At 51.4% G+C, this 23,468-nt stretch overlaps 1 protein-coding gene across 5 annotated transcripts in view; it reads right to left on the reverse strand.

The window, feature by feature from the left end:
* Nucleotides 1-13,984: 13,984 nt before the first annotated feature.
* Nucleotides 13,985-23,468, reverse strand: part of ITPR1 (inositol 1,4,5-trisphosphate receptor type 1) — a 180,009-nt gene continuing 170,525 nt past the window's right edge. For all 5 annotated transcript variants that reach the window (XM_064453422.1, XM_064453424.1, XM_064453427.1 and 2 more), the window contains 2 exons: nucleotides 20,239-20,400; nucleotides 13,985-15,397 (listed from right to left, as the gene is read on the reverse strand). In XM_064453422.1, the coding sequence (XP_064309492.1) occupies nucleotides 15,311-15,397; nucleotides 20,239-20,400 (249 nt within the window). In that variant the 3' untranslated portion in view covers nucleotides 13,985-15,310. The remainder of the gene's footprint in view (nucleotides 15,398-20,238; nucleotides 20,401-23,468) is intronic.

Below are 23,468 nucleotides of genomic sequence, written 5' to 3' on the forward strand. Positions count from 1 at the left end.
TACGAAGTGAGCCATCTCCCCCCGTGCGGGAGCCCGCAAGGGGGCGGGCGGCTCGGCTACGTGCGGGTTTTAAAGCCTTTCCGGAGGCCGGAGGCACGGCTCGGCCACCCCGTGTGCTGACAGGGGCGCTCCGCGGCGCCGCGGCTGAGCGAGGGAGGGGCGGCCGGGGTGGGCCGGGGCCATGGCTGGGCCGCCCTGAGGGACGGGCGGGCCGGTGGCGGGGCCGGTGCGGGGGCCGCGGCCGCCCCGAGGGACGGGCGGGCCGGTGGCGGGGCCGGTGCGGGGGCCGCGGCCGCCCTGAGGGACGGGCGGCGGAGCGGAGCAGGGCGGGCGGCGGGGCCGGGCTCCCTCAGCGTGCTGGCCCGCGTGTGGAGCCGGGCCGGGGCGGAGCGGGGCGGTCCCCGGCCGTGCCATGCGGAGCGGAACGTGAGCGGGGCCACCCCCGCGGCCGCCGACCCTGCCGCGGCGGAAAGGGGGTGTGTGTGTGGGGGGGGACAGCCACACGGACCGCCTCCCGTCGCCGTCCCCGTCCCGGCGCGGGGGTGAGCCGCACGGGGCCGGGCGGGCGGCCAAGGCGTGTCGCGGGCGGGCCGGCGGCCAGGGCCTCCCCCGCGGGCAGGGCCGCCGTCTGCCCGTGTCCGCCGGCCTTCCTGCCGCTCCCCGCCCCCGGTGGCGGCTGGCAGCCGGCAGCCGCCGCCTCGGGGTTTTCCAGCCCGATCCCCCGCCCCGGGGGCGGCCGGCGGTGGCGGGGCCGGGGCGGGGGTGCCGAGTCCCAGCGGGGCCGGGGGCTGCGGGGCGGCACGGGGGGGGGGGGGGGGCAAACGGGGACACCTCCTCCCCCCCCACACCAGCCAGCTGGGGGGGACTCGGGGGTGGCAGCGAGCCTGTGTGTGCTAGCTGTTTGTGAAATGGCGTTTTTGTGCCAGGATGTGGTTAGCCTGCCTCACAGAGAAGCGCAAACAGATTGCAGATGACCTCTCGTCAGCAGGCCGGCCTCTCTGCAAAATGGGGGAAAAAAGGCGAAAAACCAGGCAGGTGGCCGCTGCTTGGCGCTGCCTCGCAGCCCGTGTCGTGAGGCCGCTGCGGGCTCTTCCCATCAGCCGAGCTTTTCATGTTCATTCTAAGATAAAATACAAATAAAGCACCGGCAGAATTTCCACCCGCGGAGTCGCCTCGCGGGCCCGCGCGCAGGGGAGGAGATGCCACGCGCACGTTGGGCTCCCGAGCAACCGCCCGCCAACGTGCAGGTTGTGCTGAGCGCCGGCACGGCTTTAATTTTCGAGTACAGTCGTGCGGAGAGTGTTATTTTGGAAATGTTGAGCTCACCTTTCGCTAAGCACGTTCCCCAGAGATTTTGGGAGGTGCAGCAGGCATTTAAAATAGACGAGAACATGTGAGACCTTGTTCTTTCCAAAAGGCCTGAGCATGCACTCGCATAATATTCAAATGTTATCCCTGTAATTGCGTCAGATTTTACTTTTCCCAATAAAAAAAATTCCCTTAGAATGTCATACCGCAGAAACTAATATTCTTGCTTTTAACAGTTTAATATTCTACTTAAAGGTTTTAACTTCTTCATGAAAAGGACTGTTTCTCAGGGTGGTATCTTGCAGTTCATCGGTGCAGAATGGCATTTACTTGGGAGTCTAACTGATCCGCTTGACTCGGGCTCACCAAGATGATGTGATTTTTTTCCAGACTGAGGCCTTATATTGTGGCAGGGCTTAAATATCTGGAACTGAGTGAGAGATTTATGGCTACAGTGTCACATCCGATGTGCCAGTGTCCATCAGTGGCAATTTGGGCTGGTCATAAATGCTTTTTCTGCCCCAAGTGATGCATTAGCTTGGTTCAGCAAAAATCGGTAATTTAGCACTGTTGCTCGATCAATGTCTTGCTTCCTTTAAGAAAGGAACCTCTCAGGGTTTTTAATTCAGTGCCTCCTAATCTGCTGCAGGTATTGTATTTCCCCAATATAATCTGCAAAAAAAACCCCATTGTTCCATCTCTTAAATAAAATATGCTTAATACACGATGGATGCCTTACATAAACCTCCTTTAAGATTGACAGTGCACAGCAAAAGTGTTTGACATTATCTCTCTTTAAAACAGCGCGTAATGTAGTTCAAATATGTTTGTTCCAGTAATAAGGGAAAAGGCGGTGATCGTTAACAACCAAATGAAAAAAAGAAACCACAGTCATTTTTAAAGTCAAACATACAGGTTGTGCCAAGTCAAGAGGGAGACGATTTTCTGCCGTATTTTCACACGACTGGGACGTCAAGGGGTTTTGAAGAAATTGCCACTGCCTTTCCTGCTCGAAATAACCGTCAGTGGATTAAAACTGGTGTTTGCATGGGCAGGTGTCCCTTGCCAGGCCAGACACGAAGGGCTCCGAGGGGTCTGGGCCGTGAGCTGCTCCGTGCAGTGGGGCCTTTTGGGGGCTGCCCGGTCCCTGAATTTGCTACACAGCCTTGCCTTGGGCCGTCGATCAACCCCTGTTCATAAAGGAGCGCAGAAGTAAATAGAGCTGGTGGAGCTGAGTTTATTTTGATTCCTTTCCCTGGTACTGTAGCATTTAAAACTTACATTTAAGCAAGCTGCTTCTGAGAGGTTTTCTAAGGTAAATGCCTATCGTGAAAAAGGAAGTTTAGTGCTCCGTGGGGCTGCTTATTTTAAAGCTGTCTTTCAAAATGCTTCAGCAAATGGTTACCGCAAGTACTGGTGACTTTTCCGAATGACTTGCGATTTAATTGTACCAGTTCATCTCTTTGATGGCTGCTTTTTATAATACATGTATTTTCAGGGACTAGGCTTGGCGGCTCCCGCAACAGTGGCAAACCCACAGGAAGCAAGGCGGAACTAGCAGAGCTGGGCTCAAACTCACCCTGAAGTTCAGCACCAGCCTCTGCAGGTACCCCGGCGCCTTCCCAGCCAACAAAGTGACTGACAGCGAACAGCGCGAGGCAACTAGAACAAAACAGACTTGATGTACAGGAATACAAGAGTCCTTCTCTAGAGCTGTTGGCATTTGTAGAGGAGAAACTATTAAAATATACTAACTGCACAAAAAGTGGATCAGTTGCGCATCCGTATGGAGCAGGAAACTTTTTCCATAGTGCAAGAGACGGCAAATCCAAATACCAGCAGAGCTGGTGCAGAGAGGTGATGACAGAAACGTGGCAAAAGTCTGTAACATCCCACGCCAGGAATCTCCCTTCCCACCGAAACGTGTGTGGAAAAGAAATGGGTAGTACAGGAATGGGGGAGAAGGTCAAAGAAGGTCTACAAAATATTTGACCATTTCGTATTTAAATAGCTTTTGTGCAGCTCGGAGGCAAAGTGTCGGGCCAATGCAAATTAACACTGCTGAGTCATGGCCAGAGTGGGGGGGGGGGGAGTTAATTTAAAATGTGACCTGGAAACTAACATGAGGGAAAGAATAAAAAAATCATCCTGCAGCTTTTGAATTTTATGTGGAATGTGAGAGTGTACAGTTAGGGGACAGTATATCAAGCTAAGATAAACACTTTAACAATTTAAATTAAACACTTAAAAAGCCAGAATTATTGTAGATACCAGCAAAAATATTTTTCATCTCGGCGTCTTTTCAAGTGCTTAAAAAAATATGCCCAACTTCTTAAAAATCAAAGGTACAGCAGAGTAGATGGGTAAAAATCTGAATAGTAGCAAAACCAGCTAGCAGCTCTGGGCTTATTGTATATAAAATACTATTGATGGAAAGGAGGTAATTATTTAAGTCATTCTGGGTTAATTTCTCGAAATATTTTGGGGTTAGTCCTTAGAGGTTCTGGCTTAAGGCTGTAAAACCACGCATAGGTTGCGTGCCTCCCCAGCAGGGTTTAGCTTAACCCCGGTTTTCCCAGCGCTGAGGGCGCAGAGCAGTGCTGGAGGGTGTTCGCGGCTCTGGAGGCAGCGGGGAGAAATGCTGCTTTGCTAGGCCAGAAAAACAACTTTTATCTTTCTGTGCAATTCCCCCCTGCCCGGCTCTCCGGGAGCAGCGTGGCCTCTTTCCGAAAGGAGAAGCTGAGGCTGGCTCAGCTGAGGAGTTTGGTGGGGGGGGGGATGGATTTGGAGAGAGGATTATCATTCCCCTGCACGGCTCCGTCTTGTGCCGGTGCTCGTCGACGCCTGTGTCCCGCTGGTGCTACGTCTGCTCTCGGGGAGGGGTGCAAAGTCTGCATTGTCTTTCTGGCGTCACTCAGGCATTTATCTTCAAAGGCTCCGGTCCTTACGGAGCTAAAATAGGGCGGAGGGAGGTGGGAATGAGGACTTTGGGCTGAAACCATAGCCACACCAGCGGGACTACAACCCGCAGGTTATTGAGGCCAGCATTGAACTCGTGGTGTTCAGAGATGCTTTGCCAGCTCCCTTGAACTTGTGTGAGGGTTGCTGGTTGTCGGTCCCTGGCACAACTCTTTGCTTAAATTCCCGTCCCAGTTGGTCTGGTGGCTGGGGTTTAGACATCTGTTTGAACACAGCCTTCGGCCGTGTTGTTTCTTAGCGGCGTCCTTCCGCTCAGGCGCTTTCCTGGCGGTTTCCTACCTTTCCCTCTTAGTTTCAGTGGGGCCGCTTGAGGCAAAGGCTGGAGGAGAAGCATCCCCAGCCAGAGGCTGGGCGAGGGCTCTGACTCTTAAGTGGGTGTTAGGAGAAAAAAAAAAAAAAACACCCTGAGAATTCAAATGAAGGACAAGACGAACAGCTGTAGTAGAGTTTATATTCTACCGATCATGGGACTTTCGGTTGTTTCCTATCTGTTTTTCAGTAACATGTCTGGTGGTTATAAAATGAGCAGTATTTATCTGACCCAGGAGTCAGAGACATTACCTCATTGTCACGGGGTCAGTGGCAATTAGACTGCAAAGACCAGCCAAGCAGTGCCGCTGGGTACAATAGTCTGTGGCAGGCTTAACCTTTACGGTCACCGCTGCTGCTGCGGAGGGACAGCCCGGCAGCACGGTACAGCCTCGCGGCCCCGCAAAGCCAGCCCTGGCATTTTAATAGCAAGAGCAGAGCAGAGAAGGCCCTCTCCTTTCATAACCCATCCCAGAAGGCTTAGGCGCGCTTACCGGTATATACGTTAAAAGACTGCAATATATTAATGTAGGCAGGATTAATGGGTTAATGGTTTATATCAGTTCTATCTCGATTTTGAGTTAAAAATGAAGTTCGTCCCCCAAAAAAAGGTGTATTAACAGTTGAACGCAACTCAAGTACAATAATTTATAGCCGTCAGTCATCCCATAGTCACCATAAACATGATCTGCAAAGGTTAAGAGCCAGGTCAGCAGCTGTGCACAGCGTAACCGACTCAGCAGCGAGAGGCAGCTGAATTTAACCTGCAACCGGAGAAGGTGGCTGCAACGGCTCGTGCACCGGGGCAGCAGCGGCGGGGCCGTACCCGCTCCTGCCTTCGGCGCCGATTAGCAGCTGAGCCATGCACTCGAGGCCATTTAGAACTGAAACCAGGTGCTTTTCCTTTCTGGAGGTGGTGACCTTATATTTCTCATCTGTTAGTATATGGTTATTCATCATGCATACTTCCTATTCGTATACGATTGACTTGAATCACAGGTCTACCACATGCAAGCCAAAACGTGATACCTCTGAATTTAAGAGCGGTTCACTTTCAGATAGCATGTTTAATAGTCACCCCAAATGAGACGGCTGAGCCGCCAGATGAAGGACGCTGGTCGCCAGCTTCCCACTGTTATTCATTATTGACTGAAAGGGTTTGTCAGGCTGGGTGGGCAGGATGCTGCGGGAATGCACGCAATAGGAGCTCTGCTTCATCCTGGCCGGCTGCCAGAAGGGCTTTCCTCCTCCATGTTGTCACTGGCCCCTCTGATTCATTCTGTCTGCCCAGCTTGCTCTTGCACGATTTCATGCACCACCTCTGCTTTTTTGGTTCAGGAAAATCTAACGTTCCGCCTATTTATTTTTCCACTGTAAAAAAATCTGGTTTTGGCACGGGCTGAGATAACCCCGCTCTCCCAGGGAGAGCAGCTGGGGGAGAGGTTAGGGGGTAGCGCTGTAGGTATTTTACAAGCGCATAATCCTCCCTTCTGCTTTACAATGCCGATGGCTGAGAATTAGGGTGAGGATGTGGGGAAGGAGCAAGACTTTACCCTACCCTACTGTCAGACTGAGTACTGGACCCACAAAAAAGACTAGGGACTAGTCTCGCAAAGGGTGTGAAAGACAAAAACCTGAGCGGTTCATTTCTTATCTTGTAGGCACCAGCTCAAGCCCCGAGTTTGGGGCCTCGGTTCCTAGACGGGCAACGGGGAGAGAAGGGTGGTTATGGACGGGAGGCAGGGAGGTAGGAGGCAGCTGGCAGCGGTGTAGCCGCTGGGCAGAGGGTGACATGCTCTGAGCGGCGTTTCTCCACGCCGGGTTCGCAGCTGGGAGCTCTGCCCAGGGGCGAGGTGGGAAGTAAGCGGCCGTACACGCGGGCAGCAGCATGGGAGAGCCACGTGGAGCACTCCCAAAGCGGGAAGCGGGAGCAATGCCCTTTCATGCCCAGGGAAGATTTTAATCTAGTTCTTCCAGGTAAAAGCTCTAACTGGCAAGATATCCCTGAGATAGGAGCTCCTTCATTCCTTCTTGTACAGGCACTCCTCTGCACCGTGTTACACTTGACTGTCCCCCCAGTTCAGGCTGCTGCAGCAGCCTTGCTGTCCGTGCCTGCTCCAGGCAACAGGTAAGTATTTTTATTCAATATTTACTAAAACAGCAGCTGCACGCAGGTCTGCTTCTGGGAGTGCTACCGTCACTCTCTTCAGTCCAATAAATGCTACCAGGTGCAAAGCAGAACAGCTTCGGGGGGGGATGGTGGCATCCTCCCCCCTCTGGCTGTGGAAATGGTTATTTGGAAGGCAGGCACCATCAGAAGCAAGGCTGGGGCCTGAACCGTTAACATGTCTAGTGCCCGGCCCTGCTCCCTGCTATGCTGGGTCCTGCCACGTTTTAAACGCGTCTGATCAGATCAGACAGGCGAGGGCTCAGGGGGTTGGACTCGTGCAAGGTGTGAGGCACCAGGTATTGTCAAAACCTAGACTGTCCCAAGGACGGCACTAAACAGGTATGTAGGAGCTGGCCGGGGAGGACAGAATCCCAAGTCTCTGGTATCACATTTTCAGCTGGTCAGTGCCAGAGAGGGGCCTCTAAGTGACACGGGCACGTGGTCTGAATCAGCATGAACCACCTGACACGAATCCCCACTCAGCTTGGTCCTCACCTGCGTTCGCTCAAACTCCCCAGGCACGTCAGTATTTCCCATAATGCTTGCGCTGGGTTCGTGCCTGCAGCACCCAGGAGCTCACCCACTCCCTGGATTTCCCTTAGAAAATGACGGACTGTCCTATTTAGGGTGGTACAAGGCAGGTCCCCCGCCTTCAGGGCCATCCTTCTCTCTGCACCACTGCTGGTGCTGTTGGCTCTGTGCGGAAAATCTTTGCAGGGCCATGAAGAAATTTGGGAGCGGCCGTGATGGCACTGACATCAAAGGCACTGCGAGGAACCTGCATTTCCATCTCTCTTCCCAACATTTACATCGAGCAGGTTTGGAGGCCACCATTTCCTTCTATTCCTCCCACTTCCTAATTTTAGGGGAAAAAAATGAAGAGAGCAAGCTCTCGTTGCCAACCACACACACACCCCTATGGGAGAAGGGCTCCTTGATGCAGCGGAGCGGGGTGTCTGGGAGCACGTTCAGGATGAGCCCATCAGCAGCATTTCCCTGCGGAGGACTCGTCCTGCCCGTCTAGCCCTGCCTGTTTGAGGTTTTCCATAGCTCTAGTCCGGGCTTCTTCCAGACAGAGAGCAGCCGTAGGTTTGGGGGCGTCTTCAGGGTGAGTCTGGATTGCCAAGGATCTGCATTTTGGGTTTAGATGGTTTAATCCTCTTGACAGCTCTAGATCTAAGTGGACACAATCCAGATTGCTCTCTGCAAATAGCTGTCGAGGTGACCTTTCGTACTTGAATGAGAATCAGTGGCTGCAAAAATCCAAACTGAAGGCAACAAGTACATTTACCAGGAAAGGCGGTTAGTCACTGGGACGCACTGCAAGGGTCTACACCAAACTGACCGTCGTGGGGAGACGTTCTTCTTGAAGCCGTGGGGCAGTTTACCCACCGGTTGCAGGGTTGGACACGGGAGCCCCCGGGAGACGCGCTGTGATTTGGCTCTTGCAGGTAGTTGTTGTGGTACTTGATTGTAATGGTTCTTCTGATTTATGAATAATGAATCACCCTGTGATCAAACTGATGTGAGAACTCCCATGGTGTGTAAATAAAGGCAAACTGCAATTTTTAACTACTTTCAGGTGTGCTAACACTGACGGGATGTAATTTTCTTTCTGTAATCTAGTTGTACGCTATGGTTGCTCCCATCATTCATAAGTAAAAGTTTCTTACAGACTTAACAGATTGTGTTTCCATCTCCGTTGCGTAAAAACAGTATTATGGACACGAGCGAAATGGAAATCATAACAGAGCATCTCCACTATTTTAAGAGTCATATTGAAACACATGGAACAGATATGCAATTCCACTCTTCGCTGCCTTCAGATTTGGTGCTCTGTGTATTTACTTAGCGCTAGAAAAGGAAAGTGAAAACAAACCCGTTGCCTCAATAAGCCCCAGGAACAGGCTTCGCTTCTGCCCTTTCCCGTAGGACAGGGTACCATTTCCAGGCAGTGGCAGGGCTCTGGGCAAGCGAGAGCTGCAAAGTCATTCCCAAAATGAGACAACAGAGAGAAACGTTAAAAAAGAACCCTGGGGAAAAAAAATAGGATGGAGGGCCAGGGTGAGAACAGCCAGCTGAGGAGGGCTGATGGGTGAGAAAGCAGAGAGATGGATCTGAAGGATGATAGCTCTTCTGGACAGAAAGACTGGCTTGAAATGGGTCTGGCTGTCCCTGCTCCATGGTGCTCCTGGGGAAGCGCCTGCCTTGAGGCAATTATCCAGCTGTCAGCTTGTTTTCACACAGACCGTAAATGCATCCTGGGATTGTGACTTAGACTTGGCACGGGGTGGTTTTTCCCATCTCGTGATTATTTTTGACATTTCAGCCCTTTTTCCTGTGTTGCCCTGGGACAAACCGCTTCCATTTCTCCCACGGAGGCCTGAGCGCGGGCAGAAGAGGCTCCAGCTGCCAGCGGAGCCACGCGGGGGCAACGGCTTCGCGCAGCTGGGGGGCCACGGAGCGCGCCCCGTCTCTACGGCCTCGGCACATTCAACAAAAGCACTGCAGGTTTTGAGCATTTTCCTGCCAGCAGTTAAGGTCTAAATCAATTGGCATTTTTTGTTGTCTTTCTGCGGGCTTTTCTGGGTGCGAGTCCAATTGCATCCACATTCAGACTTCCCTAGAGTTGCTTTGATTCGGTCAAGAGTTTCCTAATTATTTTTTTTTTTCCCTCCAGCCTTACATAATTTCGCATCCAATGCCCCGCTCGCACACGTAACTGCAGCAGAGGAGCATCGCAGAAGCTCACGAGAGCGTGCCAGAAGTGGGCTAGCTGGTCTAATACAACTGTTTGGCGTGGCAGCTCCCGCGGGCGTATCAGAGTTGAATTTCTATATGACTAAGCACATTGGCAGTGGTGTTTGATTGCATCTTTAGAGGACTGCTCCATATTTGTCTTTCCTTCCTCAGTTTGTCTCAGTTTAAAAAGAAAAAAAAAAGTGGGTTCATCCGCTACGTGCTGACAAGACTTAACTATTATGGATGGCAGGAGGGGTGTGAGGCTCACAACACAGCCGAGTGCTGGAAAGATATTTGTCACTGCAGATTTTGCTTGTCATATGCAGAGATGACATGCAGATCTCCCCTCTGACAGATTGATAGTCATTCCGAGATGCATCCACCCACAAAAACCACAGACATGCTGCTTTACTCAAATCTTTACTTTAACCACTACTTTGTGATGCAAAACTGGTGGAGTTTTTGGTACTTTTTGTTAAAAATGAAATCTTTATAGGGGTTTTCCAGCATCCTTGCTAGCTACTAAAAACCAATCAACATTAGCCGATTGACTGGGCAACTCAATTTACTTGTGGGTGGCTTTGACATTCAGCTCATTAACTTGTTTAGTCTGAAAGAAGGTTGGAAAGGTAGTAAATAAAAAAATTGGACCCAGAAGTACCGCATCTCTCCAGAAGTTATTCCTTACGGCTCAGTTAAAATGCCAGTTTCACAGAGGTGAAGCATTGCTACTAATTTTACTCCAACTATCAACATCTTGTACTGACCAAGTTCAGAGATCAGCAGCACGGGTCTGCCTGTCTGTAGAAGTAAGCGCACCGCGGTAAACGTACAGGTTACACTGTTCAGGGCCAGGAACTTCACCGTTCGGGTCCGAACTTCCATCACGGCGTGTGAGAACCTGGTCACGCCAGCTCAAAAGCAGGTAGTCTCCAATTAAAACAAGGAGCCACCCAAATCAGTCATCGGCAGGCTTGTGGCCCCTTCGTGTCCCGCGCTGGGGCAGCTACGCGATGCGGTACTTACTCTGGATGCTTTGGCACGGGTACACTTCTCGGGCATCCCTTTAACCCCTCGCTTAGCGATCGCGTAGTGCCCGGGCGAGCGGCAGGTGGGTCTGCGGGAGCACAAAGAACACACACGGCAACGTCTTCAGATGCTTATGTTGGAAACGTAAAAAGGAAAGTACTCCAAATAAGTTTCTCTTGTTCAGAAATACAATGGGCAATTTAAAAATCCCTATTAAGTATGTGTGTAGGAGCATTTCCCATTCTGGGAGACAAGTTGAATTGTTCTATGGAGCTATATTATGACTTTCCCGACACGGTATCAATCAAGACCCCATTATGTAACGAGGTATCCATCACACGCGCCCCATCGCGAGTCCCCGCCGCGAGCACGGAGACTGTAATCCCGGCTCCTTTGTCCTGCCCTCTGCCAATTTGCTGCAAAATTGAGGAAGAGGCTTGAATTTGCCATTGTGGCGGTCTCGGGGCCGCGGCGCCACGGCTGTGCTTTCGGAGCAGTTATTTGCATTGCCTTGATTAGCGTGTCACCGGCTTCATTAGCGAAGAAAATTCTCATCCATAGACTCAGCCATTCATGCAAATTGAAGAATACACGGAGATCCTTCCCCTCTAGGACTTTCCATTATTAGCAAAATTGGTAGATTCTTTTTGTTCCTTCCTCTTTGGAAGGTCACTTTCATTTTCACCTCCAAATGAAAGTTCTTATTTAAAAGACAAAATAATCGCCTTCCCACACTTTAACATACAGCAATTCTGCCTAAAGAAATCTGATGCCAAACGAAACCTCAGGTGCGTGCAAGGCAGGTGGAAACTCCCCAATTTCAACCTAATCCTTACACTAACTGCCATCTGTCAGTGTCACTGAATCATTACTTTTACTGGAGATCAGGAAACTGCTGTCAGAGCCAAAAAGCTCCCCACCGTGTAGGACCTAACTCTCCTGGACTCAGCCCAGTGGTTCCTTCTCCGTTCATCCTCGGCAAACATTGCCTTCTCTCTGATAGTACATGGGACACCTTCCTTCTTCCCTCCCTTCCTCCCGCCCTGGTTTCCAGGCTGCACAATCCCAGTTCCTCACAAGTCACCTTTTCCCAAATCCAGAAATCCTCGCTTTCCCTCGCTGGCGTGCCCACACCATGTTTTTGGACGGCGGGACCAAACCAGGCGCCCGCCCAGAAGGGCTTTGGGGGCACCGGCCGGAGCAGCGCGGGCGCCTTCCGTGCGTATTCACACCCTGCCCTCTCCCCAGGAGCGAGGCTACCTTCCTCCACAGCAGCACCCCCTCGCTGGCGGCCCGCCGCCCCCCCAGATCTCCTCCGGAGGGGCTCTGCCTAACCGGCTCCCCTTGCTCCGCACCCATCGCCGGGGCATCGGTGCCGGGGCGGGGGGAGCCGGCTCCCCCGGCCACCGCCACACGTGGGCTCTGCATCGAGAGGAAAGCCCGCTCCTTCGCCCTGCCCGCGCCCCCGGCTGTGGTCTGCAAGTGCTAGTTTTGTTCCTTGAAGTTGCTTTTTGATATTTGTAGCTATTCCACGCCATTAACAGCGCACACTAATCTTGCTGCTTCTGAAGGATTCCCCGTGCGGGATGACACTTCATTTCTGATGTCCCTGAGAAATACTACCGCAAAACCTCTGCAGGGGTGGACAGCGGGAGCCACGTACCTTATCTTAGGTACTGGGAGCTGAGCCTCCCGGGTCCTGGCTTAAAGAAACTAAAGGCATCGTTACAGATTCCGAGCTCAGGTTTTGGAGTTTTTTCCCACCGTAGGGTCTAGACATCGTTAATAAAACTTTGTGTGATTTCGAGAGAGATTCAGCTGTTGTGGGAAAGAATACCCAGAGTGTGGCATTTAAACAGATCCCTCCTCGAAATCAATGACAAGTTGCCATGAGGCACCGGATCTCGGTCTGGAACGGGAAACCCCTTACACAGGCTTTAACCTCAGAGCTGCAGGGTCAAAACCGCTGCCAGCCCAGAAGAGGGTTTGCTCCATTCCTTGCCTCCGCTGCCACGGCGGGCAGAGGAGTCCAGCGCATCCAGAATGAACCAAGCCAGAAAGAAAAATCAAAAAACCCTCTTGAAAACCAAACAGTGCAAGGAAAAAAAAAAGTCAACGCATGTGACGCACGTGAAATTTCATTACAGTAATGAATTTGCAGGAACGAATGACCTGTTTGTCGCTGGAGGGGAGGAAGGTGGCAGTAGGCTTCCTCTGCTGACCAGGAGCTGACGCGGCCTCTGCTTGGGCCGGGGAAGCAGCGTGACCGTGCAAACCCTCCGCGTCGCCACATGACGAACCCCCCTAAGCCAACGCACCTGCCCCACGCCGCACATCGTTTCTGCTGCCGGGGCAGTGGCTGTGCTTCGCTTCAGTCGCCGCGCCGCAGCTGCACCAGAGGGAGGGGAAAAAAACACACCCCATGCTTTTTACATCTCCCCACATCTCCTGGGAAAGGACAACCACACGTGAAAGCAGCAGATTTTACACAGCTGATTTTCACACAGATCACCGGGGTTTGGGCTGAGGTGCCCAGTGTTTTTGCCTTTTTAAGGTAAAGATGAAGCAATATGGAGCGTTTGCACGGATGCCCTCTCCAAGCGGCTGCCTTCCCGGGCTGCGCCGCAGCCGCCTCCCTCTCACCTGACTGGCAGAGGCTCCGGGAAGCCTGACAAATCTGTGTGTGTCTGCTTATCCCTGGATGGCACGAAGGGAAGAAGTGAGTCAGATACATGTCTCTGCTGCTCAGAGAAAATGAAATCCTGCTCCTTCATTGCACAACCCCAACGGCAGCTGCATCCGTCATGCTCCCTCTGCATATACCTTGCCGGGAGCCAGCGGCTGCAGAGGGGAGGAAGGCAGATTTACCAGGATACGTATGGAAATGATGTGTGATTAAGAAGTCACAATCTCACCGGTAAATCTCTGGCTCAGCAACCGCTGGTCGGGCTGCCTTCCCTCCCTCCCTCCCTCCCTCCCGCCTCGGATGCACTCGCTTTGACATTTCGTGATGACCTGTGGTAGGGAGACACACCCTTCTCAGACACTTGTGTGCACGTACCAGATTAAAGATGATTAATTGTACCTGGTAGTTCCTGCTACCTCTTGATCAAATACACAATCAGCAACACTCCTGCGCACTCAATACTTGGAGCTGGACGGGCTTTTTGTAACTCGCACACACTCCGGTCTGAGGGTGACAGGCCTAAATATCAGTGGGAAGAGTCTGAAGTATCCAAACCTGGAGCGGTGGCAGGTGCCTCGCGCTGCCGGGGGAGGAAGGACTCGCTCTGGTCTTAAAAGCCCAACCTCTGAGCTGGGAAAAGCACCGTCCTTACCTGCAAGGCCCCCGAGGCTCGGCTTTCCTGGGCAAGCGTGACAGCAAACACAACCACACGCCACCTTGGAGCGGGGAGACAAACCACCAGCAGCCTCTGACAACAAGAGTATTTTGCGTCATTTATTTAAATACCTACATTTATGCATTTACAAATTTTCATAGCTCTGTTTGTAGCTTTTTTTAACTTTTCTTTTTTCTTTGTAGACAGTATTGCAGAGGAGTTAGCTTTTGTAAAATGAGGTCCATGTATAAAACTATGCAACGGATTGGAGGAGAAAAAGAAAGAAGTTTCCCTTCATACTCTCTAGAATCAGAAACCAAGGAAAGTGACCAAATGGAAGGGGGGAGAGGGAGAGGAAGGGGTGGGACAGGCCAACCTCAAACCAGCGGCCCTCTCACAAGCATTACGTGTGTCAGCGCTCAGCTACACTCCTAGCGGGACAGGTCGTGTTTCAGTCGGTGCGATGCCTGTTTGCTAGAGCTTTAGCAGGCACGTAGGTCTCTAATGGAAAAATGAGAAGGAACAGGATCCTACGCACAGAGAACGCAAAGCCTGGACAGCCTCGGGATAGGTTTTAGGTGTCGTGGCACGAAACGCCCGCAGGAGACTGCGCCGACTCACCGGTAGTGCATCCTCGTCCCAAACCTCGTTTTGCATAAAAAGTTCCCTTTAAGAAATCTTAGCATTTAAAAAAACCTAGTATCTGAGCCCTTCTAGCCTCAGTACTTTGAAAAAGTCACTTGAAAAATACCTCCTGCTCTCCTCGTTTGGAAGCTTCAGAGTAACGTCTTGCTTTAATTGATACCAATTTAACAGCTCACGGATTCCCAGGGCTATCTCTGGGAGGAAGAGGCAACAGATATGGCATCGCAAGATATTTACACACATGGTACAAAAATGTCCGAGGGTATGAAAAATCACCAGTAACACAATTTTGCAGCAGCCTCATTTACACCTGTAATTTTATACCATTTATTACATTGTACTAACACACCAGATTCAAAGATGTGCACTCCCTTTAGGACCTTCAGGAGTTACAAATATATCGTGATTGCATAATTCATATTGCACAATTGTATAAAAACATAAATACTAGCTATTCTATTTTTTTTTTCTTTTTAAATACAAAATACATGTCACATAGTCAAATATTCTTTTCAAGTGCAATTCAGGTGCTCTCTTTAGTCCTTCCAAGAAAAAGGCAATTTTGATAGTTTTGGCACAAAAGCTTAACCTCCGGCCCGTGCCAACAGTTCTAATTACAATACATAGGCCCAAAACTTTATATAGTAGCAGTCATATACATACAGTATAAAAACAGGTTATTTACAAAATGAACCGAACGTCGACAGAAGCAGCCTCAGTGGTCGGGTCCGAACCCCGGCTCGGCATTACTCGTGCTGTCGCGAGGGGGGCGAGCGACCCTTCTGACTTATGCCGGTTGCTGCGGGTTCACATTCATGGGCGGAGGGTGTCCTAGGAGACCGATGCGCTGTTTCTGCTTCCTCTGCTCCGTCATCTGGAAAATTAAAAAGTTTGCTCATTAGGCCTAGACGCTTCCTGTGCGTCAGCTCGCCGAAGGACCCGGCGCTGCCTTTTGTGGTTAGCGTGTGCTCTGAAACCCACTTTCTACAGATAACGCTCCTCCGGCCGCTGTGCCCGGCGCAGGCAGAGGAAAGAGGCAGCCGCTGCCCCGTCCCGTGCACCGGTGGGGGACGTCCACGAACTCGCTGGTGCGGCGGGCTACCGTTTTGCACGGACGGAGCCAGGCGGCCAGCGCGAACTAGTGCGGAGAGCAGCTCGCAGAAACTTCCCCCGTTAAGACATTCTTTGTAACCGGTCCAACGTACAAGGCAGACGAGACGCAGAGGGCGGAAAAAAGGGGCGAGCCCTCAAGTCAGGCTGGGAATACCCTTGTCTTTGCTGGAATAGACTCGTGCGCTCCCGCTCTCGTCAGGAGCGAGCCAACATCCCTCTCCATCTGCCAAAAGCCGAGACGCGAGGCAGGGACGGGAGGTTAACCGCCTCACTGCCAGACAGCCAAATCCTCGGTTCCCATCAGATAAAAATAACGTTTCTCCTGATCGGTGCAATCACGACCTGAAAACGGACCATCTTTTTTTTTTTGTACTATTGATTCTGAAAAACCGCCACAACCCAATTCTCCACTCTATTTCCCCCCCCCCCCCCCCAAACCTTGGGAGTTTTCTGACAACTTGCATAAGCCGACACGCCACGTAAGGAGCAACTCCGGCGTGGGCAGGGTCTCCAGCAGCGAACAGCTGGATCCCTGCACGCACTCTCCGCCGCTCCCTCTGCGACCACGTCTTGGCTTTGGAGGAGCCGACACGTGGGATGGCTTAAAGCAGCCGTGCCGAGGAGGACGCCAGGACAGCGCCTCGCCCCCGGACCACCGAGGCGAGGGGAGCCCAACGCCGCTCCTCGGGCACCCGGGGCTCCACCGAGAGCCCCCGCACCCTCAAAGCAACGTGCAAACACACAGCCGTGGCCCGCGGCACTGGGGAATCCGGCTGACCTGCCCGACAAAGTAATTTTTCATTCAAGCTTAAGATACAGTTTAAGAGTAGTTTTCTTTATGAGAATTAACAAAGCTCCCTGCAATGCTTTTCCTGTAACAGCTACGTCCACAATCTCATTTTTCTCAGTTTTTGGATATTTAATGACAGATGTCAGCTGACATAATTGCTTGTGGAAGTAGCTCCAGGAGAAGGGAGATAGCGTGCTCACACGTTCGGGTCATTTGTGACACGCACTTGAGTGTGTTTGTTTAAAAACTCCAGTTTTGGCGATGGTGAATAGTCTTCCTGCCTCCGGCGCGGGGTACCCCGGGCGCGCTGGGGCCAACCTCAGGTCTGGAGTTCATTGCGGGGAAAGGAATTGGTCAAAACGGGCAGTTCTGGGCAACCTCCAAAAGGCTCCTCCGTGTCCCGCGGGCCGTACAGCACTGCGCGCACCGTTGCTTTCACTCAGGCCAGCTAATTACACTCATTTAACCGCTAGGGAAAGGACCGAAATACGGTAATTCCTCTTGAAACCATAATTAAACTCGAGTGCAGCCCAGTGCCTTGCTCATGGCCTGACCCAAGGGGAGGCAGAACTGTTATTTTACCTTTCCAGGAAGATGACCGCAGCCTCCCGAGGCCAGGTCGCACCTCCCAGTCCTCTGTACCACACTTTTGGAAGTTTCCACAAAAGGCTTGTAACGCTTCGCAGGCCAGCGGGGGCAGGAGGAGAGGGGTCTGCCCGTTGCGCTCCGCTCTCAGACACACGCACACACACGCCGCCGCTCTGCTGAACCGGCGGGGAATTTTTTGTTTTTTGACTGCTTCTAACCCACAAGGTGAAAATGCAAAGAGGCAACGAGGACTTCATTTTAAAAATGCCCATTTACACGAATCAGCTTCACTGAGCAAACTAAGAGCCACGGTTTCACACAGCCAATAAACTGATTTGGAGGACACATGGAATAAAAATGGAAAGGAAAAAAAGAACGATGAAAAGGGAGTGTAACAGAGGTTTTTCACGCTGTGTAGGAAAAGGGATGGTGCGCCCCGATGCAGGCGTCCGCGGGAGATGCGCCTTTTAAAAAAAAGGGGAAGAATAAAGCAGCAGAGAAATGCAATTGCAACGTTGATGCAGAACGTTATTAATCCTGCAAGACGCATAATGCTTGTCTAGAGGGCACAGGGCTGCAAGATGGAGCAACTTTAATCTCTGTCACATTTACCTGGAGAGCGAATCTCTTGCCAAAAGCTTTACAGCTGCAGGGACTGTACACCTGGGCCTAAAAGGCAATAAAAGCTACGCACGACGTGCCGCAGGGGAGCTGGCAGCTACTGGAGTCACGCTGGCGGGATTAAAAAAATGAAACCAAGGGGCCTGAAGTTCACCTGAGCCTAGCTGGACTCTCCGATAATCACACGTAACTCCTCAGACCCACGCTGCCTAGCTCCAAAGGTCACGGGTGAGTTGGAGTTAATGCCAGGAACAGGAGCGGGGCATGTGCAAAGTGCACGAGCAGGATCCCGGCGGCGCCGGCGCCTGCCAGCCCGCTCGATAGAGCCGACCCGAGCGGCCGCTCCAGCCGCGAGTCACGCTTGTGGTGACGGAGGGCAGGGGTCCCGGCTGCCGCGAGGGCACCGGCCCCGGCGAGAAGCTAATGGAGATGCCTCACGCCCGCAGGCATCGGAGGACGGCGCTGGAAAGGGCTTCTGGGTGATTACACCTAATCCCCTGCTGTTGCTGACAATTATGTTGTAACCCTTTTTTTGCACAGAATTTAAGCGATCGAGATTTTAACGGCTCTTGCGCACTTCTTTGTGAAGGCAGGCATGCTGGATTTCAGTTGCTAGCAATTACAGTCCCCACAAACCTAACGAGCTTGAAAAGCAAATGAATGAGAGGTTTTCCCTTTATTTAATTACAAGAAAAGAAACACAAATAAAAGTTCCCTGAGTTAGTTCCTTTTCCTGGAGACAGTTCCAGATCGGGAGGAGGGATATACTGGTTTTGTCACATAATTGGAGCATCCTGCAAGTCAGGCAGGGCTCTCAGTAACGATACTTAGGGGAATTCCTAAAAGCTATCACAACATTAATGAAGCTGGTTTCCTCTTTTGCTTTTACAGTCAAATAGCTCTCTAAAAGCTAAATCCTTCATTCTTATTTTCACAAAGAGCGAGAAGGGGTTTTAGTGGTTGGTCAGCCAAGGGCTGCAAGCTTCAGAAATAAATGCATTCTGATCCAGAGCTGGCTGCGGCCGATGGAAAGACTCCTGGTGACTGCAGACCACTTTGAGTCAGACCCTTCAACAAGGAGATGTGAGACACATGTTTCAAGATAATTGTTTCCAGGCAAAACAGCAAAACCACTACCCGGCAAGTATACAAGCACAGACAAAAGAGCAACTGCCTCCGTCCTCCGTCCTCAAAACCAACTAGAGCAAGGGGGTCCATGGCACACTGTCTGAAAACTAATTACAGCCAAAAGCAGCAAGGTTTTCTGCTCCCAATCCTACGTTAATCCCTTCCTTGTGCTCCGTGGGGTGTCGGGTAAAAGGGCCCGGCTCCCATCAGGAACACAGAGCGTGATCGGAAGGCAGGGAGCCGGGATCTCGGTCAATATTGGCTTCCAGAGACTCATGTCTCCACGAAGATAACTGGCTTACAGAGAAAAACCTGGCCGAGCCAGAGCAGAGATGGGAAGCAGGAATCCGATTAGTACTGGAGGGAGTCGTGCCAAGTGCAGTGCCGTGGGCAGGTCACAGCCGAAGAGATAACGAACCCAATCTGTCGGCCGTTTCTGCCGTGGGCGATTCCATCAACCGCCCCGGGACACCATCGTGTGCAGGTCAACAATTACTTTTATCCAGCGCCGATATCAGTATAAACTTAACTAATTGAACCATCTGGCTCAGGTTATTAATCCATAAAGATAAGCAGCCAGTCGCTTTGCCACCACAAACGGCTCCCACCAGGGCAGGCATCAGCATTTTCCCTTTTACTTCCAAGTTCAGCTGTAATCCGTACGGACACCATGAAATAAAGCCCTGCTGCCACCGTGGCTTTCACAAAGCCATTGCTGGGTTTGGGCTGGGAACGACCCCCAAGAGCCCCCAGCCGAGCCAGAAGTTAACACGAGCCCTCGAACTCTTGCTACAGAAAACTACTGCACCGAAAAAATACTCAGAGGTCGATGCAGCATTCAGGTGTTACGCAGCAGCAATACGTGCTGCAAAGTATTTCTGTGGGTACGTCTGCCTGCGCTGCAGCCTGAAGCGTGACAGTAGCCAAATGATATCTGCATTAGCAGCGCAGCGTTAGCACAGAGGCGGCCAGTGCAAGCTAACCACTCAAGTATTTCTCCAGTTTCTCAGTGGGTTTTGAGGTCCGCGCAGCAACAGAGCACTTCTATCAGTATCACACCCTCTGACTTACAGGATCGTGCTAAGGTCTTAGGGTTAAAACCTGTAACAACAACAACAACAACAACAACAACGACGACGATACAGGCTGCCTGCACCAGCCAGGGCTGATTTATGTTAACTTCAGCTTTGATTTTTTTTTTTTTTAATGCAAGTTTTCCCTTTGTGGAGGTGGCCACCTTGGACTGCACCCGTTCGGTCGGCACTGCCAGGCGGGTCAGCTGGGGCACAGGGCTTTGGAAGGACATTTTGTGCGTTCACTTCTTTCCTAAACATGAGTTGCTTTAGAAAAAGGCCTTCACAGGGTTTGCAGGAGCCACGGAGCTGTAAACCACCGCTCTGTACAACAGGCTCACAGGACCTTTGTCCTGCCCGTACCAGCACGTGGCCGTGCATTCGCAGCCAGCTCTCCCTTACCTGATCTTTAAGCTCGGACAGCTGGCCAGAGAGGTTGGTCACAAGCTTCATGGTGGACTCCAACTTCTCCTGCAGGTTCCTCAGCTCATTCTGCTCTCCTTCCGAGTCGCTGCTCACAAGCGACATGGCCCGCATCCGGGGGAACCAGTCCAGGTTTCTCTCCTGAGAATCACACAGAGTTCACAATTAGCGTTTGCCAAATGAAAACCTGCAGCCGAGTGGCCGAGTGCAGGCAGATCTCTAACGCCATGCAGGGACATTCCTCAGCTACACGAACTCTGTAGTTATTTTCATTTGCATCTTACTGGGAAGTTTGCAAAACTACCGGCTAGAGGCAATAAGGCACTTCAGACCTAACTACTGAAAATTAAGGCTGCTTATTGTTGGCTTCTCCTCTCCAGCAACTCACTCTCCCCAGCCATTTCTTTTTCAGGTGCATTTCAGTGTCACACATGAACACTGGACACTGACCCAGCCAGCTTTCATGTCTGGACAAGCATTTTCCAGCGCTAGAAGTCTTCTAATTTGCGCTTGTTGGAGGTTTTCTGCTGATAAAGCTGGTTTGGTTTTTCAGTCAAGTGAAGTTTGGCCGTGCTTTCTTATGAAAGAAACCATGTTCTACCTGGAAATACTTTTGTAGTTGAAATACTTCCTTTTTAATGAAAAAGAAAAAAAGAAGGAAATTCATATTCTGACCGGCTGGTTCAGGATAAAATGTGGGACTGATTAAGTTATAATGACTTCCTTATAATAAGGCTTTCGTTCAGGCATACGAATGCTCTAATATTCCGTGTTTAAGTTACAGTCAGGAACTTCAGTGGACACATGCTCCGGTTTGTTACTGTGTACATAGAGGCTCACACATACACTCATGTACATGCCAGTGACGTTAAAAATAAAAGCAGGAACGGAATAGAAAGCCACAAAAGAGGAGGAGGGGTGCACACCACATCTCGACACCTCAAATTTCAACACCGAACTGGTTTCCTATCTAGTCTGGTTCTCCTCCCACGCTGGAGATACTCTCTGAAATGGAAGTTAAACGAACGCTGGATGAGATAAGGACATGTGCACTCTCAGAGATGACACTGCAACAACTAGTGATATTTTAAACAGACCAGATGAAACCGGACCAGCCTACTGGATTAACAGTATCCCAAACCAAAGATCGATCAACATCACTGATTAACGGCGACCAAAGTTCGCCCCGCTTCGCAGGCCAGGCTCTTTGCTGGGCTCTCTCAAACCTACGGCTTAGTTTTATGGCACTGCAAACTCTCTCTGGCTTTTTGCCATTCCCTGCCTAAATCTCTAACTCGAACCCCGCTCCATGCTTGCTCGTTCCCAGGAGCACCCATCCTGCTTAAATCAGGGGTGTGCTACAGAGATTTACAGTCACGTCCTTTCTGCAATTCAGATGTGATGCCAAGATTCATCAGCTTAAATTAGTTGCTTCTGATCTGCTTGGAGTTTACTATTGCTGAGATTAAAAGGCAGAAAGCAGGCCTTTCCCATGCAGCACACCACAGGATTCCCACATGATGCAAAACTGCCAGGAAGGCTTTTTTTCTCCTGATCTCTGTTTACAGGGCAGATGGTTTCTGCTAATAAAAGAAAAAAATGTATGTACAAAAAAAATATGCCTTTATCAAGAGAAGTGCCAAAATATTTTGGACTTTAGGAAGCGACAGTCCTACAATTAAGATTTCATAGTAGTAACAGGCAACGTTTCACCGTGTTCTTCCAGCCCTAGTGAGATCCTCGTGAGGGAAGAGAGAGCAGGCTCATCACTTGTGCTCGGGTCCAGCACCGCCCCCCCCAAGCACTTCCCCTTCCCCACCCATGAAAAGCTAAAACAACTGCTGTTCCCCTCCCCGCTCTCCCCCAGGCGAGAGGTTTTCAGGGACGAGGCAAGCTGGACCAAACCGCGATCTGTATTCGCAGTTTGCCTGGTCCCTCAGGTGCCCGCCAGACGCAGGAGCAGAGCCCTGAAGCTCCTCCCCAGTCGCTGTGGAAATGCTGTTATTTCACTTGTTCCCAAGGAGGTGAGCTTCCCAAGCCCGTCCCCAGAGCACTCCAGCCTTGTGAAGGTTGGAGGGGACAAGGGGAGCAGCAGGACCTGGAAACACCAACCTTTCCCTACCTGCAACATTTTATTAACAAATACCCCAAACCTCTTCTACTGTTACTTTGCAATATAAGCAAATGCTGTAGCTGCTGCAGAGGTTGTAACTTGATCGTTACAGGCAGGGAAGGTGACGGGCAGTCTCGAATGGTAAAAATCAAACCAGCAAGCATTAGAGCACTGCCAGCTTCCGCGGGCTCATCAGAAGTTTCATACTCACTGGTTTTCTGAAAGCCCCAGCTCTTAAAGTCACTTGAGTATGGGGAATCTTGGCTTTTATTCTAAAAAAAAAACAAAACAAAAAAACAAACAACAAAGTGCCTCTCTAGTTCTCCTGGCAATGGTGAAAGATTAAAACCAAAACCGCTCCACGTGAACTCCACAAGCTGAGAAAGGAGAAGGCTGATGAAAAGGAGACCAGGCTCATGGCCCCCTGGGCAGGTTCCTGAGCTGTGAGGATAGGATCCCTGTGGAGCCTGGAACTGGCAATATCCCTGCTTAGTCCTGATCGACCTGTAAAAGTTAACAGGGGCACCTGGAGATGTTCCGTGCACGCACTTAGGGAAGGACCTAGGCATCACTTTGCCGACCCACGTCACTGGGCTGGACCGACCCTGCACTCCCGTTCACGTTTCATGTAGCTTGTTGGCACAACTCAAACCCAAAGTTCACCTGGAGGCATCCAGCTGCCACCCAGCAAGAAATAAGGGGATGTCCACCCAAACAGCTTGGGCAAACACCCTGTGGTGAGGAACCGTGGGGACAGACATGCAGCTAAAACCACATTGATGCGGGTAAAACGGGCACCAGGGATCCACCGTGGCTGCTGGGACCTCTCCGGAGAGAGCAGCAGGGACGCTGCCAGCACGCAGGGCACACCTCCTCCTCCTCCTCCTCCCTGCACACATGGTCCTGCACCCCTTCGCTCCGGCTTCCATGGGAAGCCTTCAGGCTGCTCCTACAACCTCCACCGGCACCGCGGTGAGAAGCTCGAGAGCCTGGATGTGCCCAGCCTGCTGAAATGCAGACTTGAGCCCCAACGCCTGTCCCGGGGGGGCGTGGGGGGGCGCGCGCGTGTTTTCTTTTAAATAAATAAATAACGATG

The sequence above is a fragment of the Phalacrocorax carbo genome, chromosome 6 (genome assembly GCF_963921805.1).
Source record: "Phalacrocorax carbo chromosome 6, bPhaCar2.1, whole genome shotgun sequence".
Taxonomy (NCBI): Eukaryota; Metazoa; Chordata; class Aves; order Suliformes; family Phalacrocoracidae; genus Phalacrocorax; species Phalacrocorax carbo.